Raw genomic sequence first — 12,296 nt, forward strand, 5'->3', positions numbered from 1 at the left:
ACCGATAGAATGCATGTTCTTGCACAGGAACAGGAAGTTCAAGTGCAAAGCCCAAGGGAAGGTATAAAAATCCCTCACTCTCAATTCCATCTGGTCAGCTGCACCAGAACCACAATCCATGTGGTCCTGTTGATCAATCAATGGACCCTCTTTCCAATCAGCCTCCAGCCTCCATTTTGTCTCCAGTGCCTTTCTCCTGTCTTGGAACTGTACCAGATGGATATTTCTTCCCATAATATGTTCAGCTTCATAGCAGCAACGAAACTCACACTCACAGTCTCACAAACAAAAAGGCAATCAATTGAATAATGCTAAGATCCATGATAATGTTAGAAGACAGAAGCTTTTCAAGCCATTCGCACACACTTCCAGTCCACATTTTTTGCCACCAAACAGCTTGAAAAGAGCTCGGGAGGTGAGAAAGGAGGCCTGGAGGGCCACGCGTGGCCTTCCACACCTCCTTTTCATCACCAAAGCCTTCTTCAAGCCCTTTGCTGACGACAAAGGAAGAAGCAAGCAAAGAAATAGGCTGGAGAAGGATCAGATTTTCATAAGGTAAGTCATCAGGCACGGCAGGATGGGGGAGGAAGCAATTGTGTGGCTCCAAGGGAGGTAAAATGAGGTATTTGTGGGTTGGGGGAGATCTTGGATGGTCTGAAGTAGGTGGCCTGTTCCATTACTAGGCTCCCCATGGGCTTCCCCACCCTGAGATAATTCATGTTGACTTAACAAGATGCACATTTGATTAGAGAATGTGTGGGCGAGAGGAGGGAGTGATCACATTCATTGTACAAGATTCACTCCCATGAATCCTCGGGTTATGAATGGAATGGGCAGGCTCCATTCCATTTGTAACTCGAAGACTACCTGTCAGAATATTCATGACTGGAAAGACGTGGAACAAGGTCAGCCAATTGGGACCTGAGACAGACTGGAGCCAGGGCTTGTCTTAGACTGCAGCTTCTGATTCTGTGCAGAGAATTGAAACTGAAACTATTCAGAGTGAGTGCGTGTTAATCTGTCTATTGCTGTATTCTGTGTGTGAACATGTCTGCTGATCTGTGCTGAAGAACCACTGTTGGTATTGTACATATATTTTATGTGTTATTATGAATATAAAGATATTAATGAATCAGTTATATGAGTGTGCTTCTGGATTTGATTTTTGCAAGAAACTCTGACACTACTTGTGTTCGATCCGAATTGAAAAGCTAATCAAATCAGTCTTCATCTGAAGTAGAGACAGTTTTGCACATCCCTTGGAAATAATTGCAAAATGCCTCAGGTTGGATAGGACTTTGATGGGTTTCATTAAAGTGTCTAATAAGCAATCAAATCACAGTAAACATAGCTCTCAATTAAATACTAAAGTTAATACTAATTTAAAACTATATAACATTAGTATTAATTAATTAGTATAATACTTTTTTTTGCTGCTTAAGAAGTCCCTGAGGAATTTCACAAGCCAATCTTGAATACTTCATGCACGATGTGCACCATGCACCATGGGCTTCAAAACATTAATTATATCTAATGCTTATGAGAGGTTGTTTCTATCTTCATTGCCATGAAAAGATATGGAAGAAAAAGACAGAGAAATTACACAGAAGTAGAGCTGTGAATCGAGAAGACAAGGCAACTTCTCAAAATCACCAAAAATGGAGAATGCAATGCTTCCCTGACCCCCAGAATAATTGAATTAAGAGGTAATATTTTAAGAGATGTGTTTGCTTTGCCTCTGATTTGTAAGCAAAGTCGACAGAGTTTAACAATCTAGAAAATGTCTTTTACTAGATAACAAAATGGCATAAGGATTTATGAAAATTATGCAGATGCTACAATGATTGATATGATTCCAAGCGGTGAGAATACTACGTCTAACCAAAACTATATTAGTGAGTAAAAGTTGGATATTTTTGTTTTGCTTCTGGTTTGTAATCATATTAAAACATACCTTGATAATCTAGAAGATTGATTTTATCAGCAAGATTCAGATAATGAATACCACAAGGATCTTGAAAAAAACAGTGAATATCTTTTTTTAAGTGTAGTTTGCAAGGAGTGGCTGTCTTTGCATTTTGTAATGCTTGTAATTCTCAAGAGTAGTGAGCTGAAATATTACTTTGTAAAACTAAGAAATGGATTTCTGAGTTCAAAAGAAGAAAATTAAGTCAGGTAATTTCTGATTTGTAATGCTTGGGACTGGTTTGGAAGGAAATAATAGAATAGAATAGAATAGAATAAATGACTGGGTGCAATGCCACTTTCTATTTCTAGTTTAATGAAAACAAGGATTGGGGGTGACATGATAGCAGTGTTCCAATATCTCAGGGGCTGCCACAAAGAAGAGGGAGTCAAGCTATTCTCCAAAGCATCTGAAAGCAGGATGAGAAGCAAACGATGGAAACTAATCAAGGAGAGGACCAACCTAGAACTAAGGAGAAATTTCCTGACAATAAGAACAATAAAGCAATGGAACAGCTTGCCTTCAGAAGTTGTGGTTGCTTCAACACTAGAGGCTTTGAAGAAGGGACTAGACAACCATTTCTCTCAAACAGTATAGGCTCTCCTGCTTGTTAGGGGTTGGACTAAAAGGCCCTCAAATACTGGAATACTGCTATCATGTCACCCCAAGTCCTTCTTTTCATTATACTAGATATACCCAATTCCTGCAACTGTTCTTCATATGTTTTAGCCTTCAGTACCCCTTCTCCCACTATCATCTTTCTCTGTTCACATTGTTCACATTGAATCTGTTCACATTTCTTTTAGGTAAAGGTATTGAATGAGAATTAGGATCCATCTGAGAAGAACAGTCTAGAGAACACTGAGCAAAGGTGACATAACCCCCAAAAAATCATCATCCAGAAACAGATATTTACATGTCTACAAAGATGAATTGTTTTTGACAGGTTGACACATGGAGGGATCCCATTCGGCTCCACTTGGATTAACCACACTGAAAGAATGACCCTATTTAGAATAACATATCAGAAGAATCTTGCTTTGATTCACACCATCAGGTTTTAATTACTCTTTGATTTTAATGCAAAGAATGGAAACTGATAAAATGACCCTCATTTGAAACAAGCGATTCATATAATCATAATTTAATATTTCCCCCTCTTAAAAGTTAATTTCAATTTTTACCAACAGTAGCTTAATCTCTTCTTATTCAACATTAAACAAACTTAATTTTCACAATACAATTTCCTGTCCTGCCTTCAGGTGCTTTGGAGACTGGGTTGACCTCCTGTTCTTTGTGGCAGCCCCTCAAATATTGGAACACTTCTATCGTGTCACCCCAATCCTTCTTTTCATTACACTAGATGTACCCAATTCCTGAAACCGTTCTTCATATGTTTTAACTCTCTCTCTCTCTCTCTCTCTCTCTCTCTCTCTCTCTCTCTCTCTCTCCCTCCCTCCCTCCCTCCCTCTCCCTCCCTCTCTCTCTCTCTCTCTCTCTCTCTCTCTCTCTCTTTCACATACACACACACAATCATCTTTGTCTATTCACATTGGTTTTGCTCACATTCATCTATTCACATTGGTTTTAGGTAAAGGAATCAAAAGAGAATTTGGATCCATCTCAGAAAAATAGTTTGGAGAACATTGAGCAAAGGTGAAATAACCCCAAAAAATCACCATCCAGAGACAGATCTTTGCATGTCCACAAAGATGAATTGTTTTTGGCACGAAGTGGTTCCAGGTAGCTCCACTTGGATTAACCACACCCAGAATTAGTCTACAAGGAAGAACTTAGAATAGGATATCAGAAGAATCTTGCTCTGATTCAAACCATCGGATTTTAACGTCTCATTGATTTTAATACAAAGAATGGAAACTGATAAAATGACGCTCATTTGAAACAAGCGATTAAAAGAAGAAGGGAGATTGGAAGTTAATCCTTTCACACTGTTTTTCGGAATGGACTGATGACAAATTGGACCACAGTAAGGGAATTCATATTGTTGGGGCTGACTGACAACTTTCCCCTTGAAGTTAGCCTTTTTCTCCTCCTGTTTGGAATTTATCTACTGACTTTAATAGGAAACACGCTGATTATTATTATCACACAGGTGAATGTTCAACTCTGTAGCCCAATGTATTTCTTCCTCCGATATTTGGCATGGGTAGATATTGGGTATATGAGTACTGTAATTCCCAAAGCACTGGTCAACATAGCTACTGGGAGTAAGAGCATCTCTTTAGCTGGTTGCTTCATACAGATATTTCTTTATTTGGTCCTTGGTGCCACTGAATTCTTTCTACTGGCCGCAATGTCTCTTGATCGGTACATAGCCATCTGTAACCCTCTTCACTACCCAACCATCATGAATAACCGAGTTTGCTCATTACTGGTGTTTTGTTGCTTGCTAGGGGGGATATCAGTAATTCTAGTTGTATGCATTCCTTTATTTCTGATGCCATTTTGTGGTCCTAATGTCATGAATCATTTCTTTTGTGACAATGGACCCCTAATAAAACTAGTATGTGCTGACACCAGCTTCCTAGAAATGATTGATTTTGTAGTTGCCCTATTCTTTCTGTTTGGGACCTTAAGTCTCAACATTGTGTCTTACATCAAAATTTTTGGTTGCCATCTTCTCTCTGCTTGGGATCTTAAGTGTCAACCTTGTGTCTTATGTCAAAATCATTTCCACCATTCTGCGCATCCCATCTACTACAGGGAGGAAGAAAACCTTCTCCACTTGTGCTTGTCACTTGACCGTGGTTACCATTGCTTACAGCGGTTGCATTTTCACGTATATCAAGCTGAAAGGAACCAGCGGATTAGACTACAACAAAATGGTGGCTCTTTTGAACACTGTTATGGCACCTCTTCTCATCCCAATTATATATTGTTTGAGGAACAGACAAGTGCAAGATGCTTTGAAGGCTGAACTGAGACAAAGGATCGGTTTTGCAAAAAATTGAGATGATTGGCTACTGATTTGGCTCTAAGTAGATGTTCAGATTTAATGTCTTAGAATGCATTGTTAAGCTATAGTATGTGCTGCCTTCAGATGTAACAATCACTCACTGAGATGCTCTTACAAGGGGACTTGAGAATGCATAGAGCAGGGGTCTGTGACCTTAAACACTCAAAGAGCCATTTGGACCCGTTTCCCACAAAAAGGAAAACACTGGGAGTCACAAAACCCTTCCCGTGCCTGACTATTTCTTGAGCGGCCACAAAACTAGCATATATAGTTAAATTAAACGTTCTGTTTTCTTCTGAAACTTTTCTTTTCTTGGACTTACCTGTGGTTGGCCTAACAGGTGTTGAAAAGCTCAATAAATTGTGTTGCCGGTGGTTGTGACATATATTTTGAGTGACAGGGAGGTGCAGCAGAGGGGTGAAAGAGCCACATGCAGCTCCAGAGCCACAGGTTGCTGACCCCTGGTATAAAGAATGGGGTAATCAGGGATGGAAACATCTGATGGACATCAAAGGCAGAATCCCTGAAAAACTGGTTGCTAGTGAAGAATAATGGGAAAAGACAATTGTCCACCTCTTCTTGTTGTCAATTTACAAAACACATCTGGTTGCACATTATCTGACCTAGGAGGCATGAGAGGTTCACCTAATGCAGGGCTGTCAAACTCCCGGCCCACAGGCCGAATGCATCATGCGCTGGCCACACTAATACCCAGTTGAGTAAAGGAGAAAAAAATCTCTATACATCATGTGATGCTGCCATGACTGCATGAGTTTGACATCCCTGACCTAATGCTCAAAGCTCTTATAATCTTCTGGTAAGAACTAACAGCTACCCTCTGTTGTTTCTTGTGTCTAACTATGTTTTATTAGTAGATCATTTATGCAGTAGACCAGTGGTGAAATCCAAATGCTTTTACTATCGGTTCTGTGGGCATGTCTTGGTGGGCATGGCAGGGGAAGGATACTGCAAAATCCCCATTCCCTCCCCACTCCTGGGGGAAGGATATTGCAAAATCCCCATTCCCAACCCACTCTGGGGCCAGCCAGAGGTGGTATTTGCCAGTTCTCCGAACTACTCAAAATTTCCGCTATTGGTTCTCTGAACTGCTCAAAGTTTCCGCTACCAGTTCTCCAGAACCTGCTGGATTTCACCCCTTCGGTAGACGAATGTGAATCATATGTAATACTATACAATAAGAGATTTGTTTTTGGTTCACATGTGGAGTCAATATTTTTGAATGTGGCTATTCAACTTGAGGTTTTATCCCAACTAAAAAAAAAAAAAAAACAGAAGTGTGGAATGGAGTTCTGTGATTATGGAATATATCAGGCAATGATCCTGAATATTTATTTATTTATTTATTTATTTATTTATTTATTTATTTATTTATTTATTTATTTTATTAAACTTGTATGCCGCCGTCTCTTCCAAAGGACTCAGGGCGGCTCACAATGATAAAAACACATAAAATTCAATATTCAAATATAAAAGCCAATAAAATCCCCTTTAAAAAACCCCTTCAGTCCAATCCGGCCAGGCCAAATAGCCATGTTTTGAGGTCACGGCGGAAAGAGCAAAGGTCAGGGGCCATCCGGAGCTCCAGGGGGAGCTGATTCCACAGAGTAGGTGTGCCCACAGAGAAGGCCCACTCCCTGGGAGTCGCCAGCCAACACTGTCTGGCCGACGGGACCTCAAGGAGGCCCTCCCTGTAAGAGTGCACCGGGCTATATAACAGAAAATGCATAGCAAAGGCATGAAATGTGAGAGAATATAGAAATTAATGTTCGTAAGCTGCCCACAGTCACCTCAATATGAGGTGAGAAGCAAATAGGCTTAATAAATAATATGAATAATACAAGGTTCTAACGAGGTGTTCTTTCTTGATGACTTCCAACCAACTCACAAGATTATGACCTTTTTCAATTCTAGCTGCATCTAACTACAGTTAGATAAAAGAAATATGACTCCAGAGTCTTGACTTCCAAGTCTGATCATGTTATGTGATACTTTGCAATTCTCCCTCAAAATTGATTGAGGGAGAACCTATTTGTATTATTCGATCCAAATTGAACGAATAATCAAACCAATCTTCAACTGAAATGGAGACAGATTTGCACATCCCTTGGAAATAATTGCAAAATGCCTTGGGTGGGATAGGATTTTGATGGGTTCCATTCAGGTGTGTGATAAGGAGGGGTGAAATCCAGCAGGTTCTGACAGGTTCTGGAGAACCAGTAGTGGAAATTTTGAGTAGTTCAGAGAACTGGCAAATACCACCTCTGGCTGGCCCCAGAGTGAGGTGGGAATGGAGATTTTGCAGTTTCCTTCCCCTGCCACGCCCACCAAGCCATGCCCACCAAGCCACACCACGCCCATCAAGCCACACCATAGAACTGGTAGTAAAATAATTTGGATTTCACCACTGGTGATAAGCAATCAAATCACAGTAAACATAGCTCTCAATTAAATACTAAAGTTAATACTAATTTAAAACTATATATCATTAGTATTAATGACTTAGTATAATACTTTTTTTTTTGCTGCTTAAGAAGTCCCCGATTTGTATTATTTGATCTGAATTGAACAGATAATCAAATCAATCTTCAGCTGAAGTGGAGACAGATTTGCACATCTCTTGGAAATAATTGCAAAACGCCTTGGGTGGGATAGGATTTTGATGGGTTTTATTAAAGTATGATATAAGCAATCAAATCCCAGGAAACATAGCACTCCCAGAATAATTGAATTAAGAGGTAATATTTTAAGAGATGTGTTTGCTTTGCCTCTGATTTGTAAGCAAAATTGACATAGTTTAACAATCTAGAAAATGTCTGTTACTAGATAACAAAATGGCATAGGAGTTACGAAAATTATGCAGATGCTACACTGATTGATACGATTTCAAGCGGTGAGAATACTACATTTAACCAAAAATATATTAGTGAATACAAGTTGGATATTTTTGCTTTGCTTCTGGTTTGTAACTGTATTAAAACATACCTTGATAATCTAGAAGACTGATTTTGTCAGCATGATTCAGATGATGAATACCAGAAGGATCTTGAAAAAACGGTGAATATCTTTAAGTGTAGTTTGCAAGGAGTGGTTGTCTTTGCATTTTGTAATGCTTGTAATTCTCAAGAGTAGTGAGCTGAAATATTACTTTGTAAAACTAAGAAATGGATTTCTGAGTTCAAAAGAAGAAGATTAAGTCAGATAATTTCTGATTTGTAATGCTTGGGACTGGTTTGGAAGCAAATAGAAATAGAATAGAACAGAGTAGAATAGAGTAGAGTAGAGTAGAGTAGAGTAGAGTAGAGTAGAGTAGAGTAGAGTAGAGTAGAGTAGAGTAGAATAGAATAGAATAGAATAGAATAGAATAGAATAGAATAGAATAGAATAGAATAGAATAGAATAGAATAGAATAGAATTTTTTATTGGCCAAGTGTGATTGGACACACAAGGAATTTGTTTTTGGTGCATATGCTCTCAGTGTACATAAAAGAAAAGATATGTTCATCAGGAATCATAAGGTACAACACTTAATGATAGTCATATGGTACAAATAAATTATATGTGGTTCCAATATTTACATGGGAATATACAAGATAATTTAGTGAACCTTACTGCAAATGCCTTTATTGTTCTTCAATTAATTGGTGAAAGTTGCACATTATACTATTCATAAACCATGAATACCTACTTCATGCCACATATAAACCATACAATGACTGGGTGCAATGCTACTTCCTATTTCTAGTTTAATGAATGGAGTGGAGTGGATTATTATTATCACACTACTGAATGCCCAACTCTACACCCGAATGTATTTCTTCCTACGACATGTGGCGTGGGCAGACATCGGATTGCCAACCTCAGTAATTCCCAAAGCACTGGTCAACATAGCCACTGGGAGTAAGAGCATCTCTGTAGCTGGTTGCTTCATACTGGTGGAAAGCCAGTACTAAACGTTTCCGTGCTTTCCACCCCAATATAAGTAATAGTTTTTTTTCATTTTCCAAAACAACCAGTCACATGGCCCAACCAAGATGAGAGCCAGTTGCCTGGCGACTTCTCTTCTCCTTCGGTCGGCCAGCCATTGAAATGCACCTGACTCATTGGTTAGCTATGATGTTTTGACTGAAGGCTCCATCCTCCTTCAGCTCCAAACAGTGTCAAACTGAATTCACATCAGAATTCCCAAGGATACAAACAATCCCACACCCCAATCAAATTCAGGCTTGACAGGTTGTGGAGAACAATAGAAGGAGACAATCGCCCTTGTGAGGCCCGATTGTGAGTTTACCAAACACATCCGGTGGCACACTGTGTGACCTAGCAGGCCTTCACTTAATGCAGCCACAGAACTCTTCTCATCTTCTGAATTGGACTGTACCAAAATAAATAGAAATATTTAAGAGATGTCCAGTTATCCCAAGTCTACCAATATTGCCTAGTATGTCATGATATCTCACTGTTAGAAGAAGGGAAAGTCGGGTTTTGGAATTGTAAATATGTTGTGGTTTTTTCCCCCTAAACACAGAATAAGCCAACTTTTGTTAGAAAAAGTCAGTGAGCTAAATCAATAATGTCCAAAAACTATTTGGTTTAGGACTAGAATCTCTGCCTTCTGTCTTTACCACAGTTCTTTAGTGCAGGACAGCTTCTCACACCACGCTATACATGAGACTCACAATAATATTTCAGAGACCCAACGAGTAAAGTGAGACATTTGTTAAGTGAGCTTTGCCCCATTGTACGACCTTTCTTGCCACTGTTGTTAAGTGAATCACTGCAGACATTAAGTTAGGAACAAGGTTGTTAAGTGAATCTGGCTTCCCCATTGACTTTGCTTGTCAGAAGGTTGCAAAAGGGGTTCATGTGACTCCGGGGACTCTGCAACCGTCATAAATATGAACCAGTTGCCAAGCATCTGAATTTTGATCATGTGACTATGGGGATGCTGCAATGGTCACAAGTGTGAAAAAATGGTCATAAGTCACTTTTTCCTGTGGTGTTGTAATTTCGAACGGTCACTAAATGAACTGTTGTAAGTCAAGGACTATCTGTATTCACTTGGGTTTTTTTTTTTTAAGAAAAATCATTTTCTTTTAATGACCCCATAATCCCTTGGAGGGTAGATCTGGACAGCTGAATGGAGCTGAGGGTTTATTGACCGGATGCCCTTCCTGTCACCAATGCTGAGGTTTTTTTTCAGCAGATATATTCCCATTGTGCTTTTCTTTTTTTAAAAAAAAATCTAGATAATATGTAATGTTGTAATCATAGAAAGTATGAAGACACTATGGAAAGAAAGAATAAATCTTAAAATGGCAAAATGGGGTGCCTATTAAATAAACGGAAAATCATCATTTTAACCTTGTTTGAATATTTTAATGTCATTTGCATTAAGTTGAATATAATATAGAGGGGTTGTTTAATCTTCCCAGGCTTGTTTCTAGGAATGTTCTGGAACATGGCTTCCATATTCAGTCTGAGGGGAAAAAAAGAGTGGGATGTCACTGTTTTAAATTCTGGCTTTCCCTATAAACCTGACCACAATTATGAAGAATTTCTCCGCCTTCTGAACCGTGAAGGTTTGAGCCCGATCAATGAGCTTTAGCAGGATTGTCTTCACCAGATTGTTCCTCAGAGTGTACACAAAAGGACTCAGGAATGGGTTAATTATGCTGCTGAGGAACGCCGGGATTTTGCGAGACCCCAAAGTCGACGGCTTAGATGGGATCACGTACAGTAAGATGGAGACACTTGAAGCCATCAAGAACAAAGTGAGATGAGACACACACGTGTTGAAGGCCTTCTTCCTCCCAGAGCCAGTGGGTATAACCAAAATAGCAGAGACAATGTAAATATAAGAGACCAGTGTCAGGTTCAAAGAACAAAGAATGACGATGGAGGATAACAGAAACAGGACGATTTGTATCGAGCTGGTATCTGTACAAGATAACTTCAGTAGAGGCTCACTGTCACAGAAGAAGTGATCGATGACATTGGAGCGGCAATAGGAGAACCTGGTGATCATGATGGTCGGATAGAGGACAAAGGCAAACCCAACCAACCAACAAGCCATCACCATTTGAACGCAAAAACGATCGTTCATGACCACCGGGTAATGTAATGGGTTACAGATGGCCACAAAGCGGTCATAGGACATACACGTCAAGAGGAAGTATTCCACTGTTGCCAGGAAGAAGTAGAAATAGGATTGGGCCATGCAGCTAGCAAAGGAGATGGTCTTGATTCCAGAGAGGAGATTCCTCAACAAACTGGGAGCGGTTACAGTTGAAAAAAACAGGTCTAGGACAGAGAGGTTGGCAAGGAAGAAATACATTGGCGTATGGAGACAACGGTCGGTAATGGTAATGAACAGAATAGCCGAGTTACCAAATATCGTTGACGTATACACCACTATCAGCATTGTGGCCAAGAATATCTCTGCTTTTCGCCCAATCAGAAAGCCCAAGAGGATGAATTCTTCATAACTGGTGTGGTTTCCCATTTCTAATCTCACAAAGAAAAAAACAAACAAACAAAAAACACTGTCACAACAAAGACTGTTCTTTCTGTGCCACCTCAGAAAGCTCAAACTGTCCAAGGAGCTGCTGATCCAGTTCTACAGAAGAATGATTGAGTCTGTCAGTTGCACCTCTATAATTGTCTGGTTTGGTTCTGCAACCCAGCAAGACAGACACAGACTTCAGAGGATTATTAGAACTGCAGAAAAAAAACAATGGCTACCAACCTGCCTTCCGTTGAGGACCTGTATACTGCACGAGTCAAAAAGAGGGGTGTGAAAATATTTACAGACCCCCTCACATCCTGGACATAAACTGTTTCAGCTCCTACCCTCAAAACGACGCTATAGAGCACTGCACACCAGAACAACTAGACACAAGAACAGTTTTTTTCCCAAACATCATCACTCTGCTAAACAAATAATTCCCTCAACAGTGTCAAACTATTTACTAAGTCTGTGCTACTATTAATCTTCTCATCGTTCCCACCACCCATCTCCTTCCACTTATGACTGTAACCTTGTTGCTGGTATCCCTAAGATTTATATTGACTGTTTCCTAATATGATCTGATTGCTTATTTGTTCCCTATGACTATCATTAAGTGTTGTACCTTATGATTCTTGACAAATGTATCTTTTCTTTTATGTACACTGAGAGTATATGCACCAAGATAAATTCCTTGTGTGTCCAATCACACTTGGCCAATGAAGAATTCTGTTCTGTTCTGTTCTGTTCTGTTCTGTTCTGTTCTATTCTATTCTATTCTATTCTATTCTATTCTATTCTATTCATATAAGAAGGGGGAAAGAAAA

At 39.5% G+C, this 12,296-nt stretch overlaps 2 protein-coding genes across 2 annotated transcripts; one reads left to right on the forward strand and one right to left on the reverse strand.

Annotated features, from left to right (window-relative positions):
* The first annotated feature begins 3,605 nt into the window (after positions 1-3,605).
* On the forward strand, positions 3,606-4,938 carry LOC117658780 (olfactory receptor 6E1-like). The gene is made up of 2 exons (XM_087893343.1): positions 3,606-4,571; positions 4,636-4,938. Exons 1-2 carry the CDS (start codon positions 3,936-3,938, stop codon positions 4,936-4,938), a joined length of 939 nt encoding a protein of 312 aa, XP_087749469.1. The 5' UTR covers positions 3,606-3,935.
* Positions 4,939-10,318: 5,380 nt separating this feature from the next.
* Positions 10,319-11,475, reverse strand: LOC117658782 (olfactory receptor 6J1-like). The gene has a single exon (XM_034406885.3). The coding sequence runs from the start codon at positions 11,464-11,466 to the stop codon at positions 10,474-10,476; it is 993 nt and encodes a 330-aa protein (XP_034262776.2). The 5' UTR covers positions 11,467-11,475; the 3' UTR covers positions 10,319-10,473.
* Positions 11,476-12,296: the final 821 nt, after the last annotated feature.

Source organism: Pantherophis guttatus, chromosome 4, assembly GCF_059756535.1.
Source record: "Pantherophis guttatus breed Tessera chromosome 4, ASM5975653v1, whole genome shotgun sequence".
In the NCBI taxonomy this organism is placed as follows: Eukaryota; Metazoa; Chordata; class Lepidosauria; order Squamata; family Colubridae; genus Pantherophis; species Pantherophis guttatus.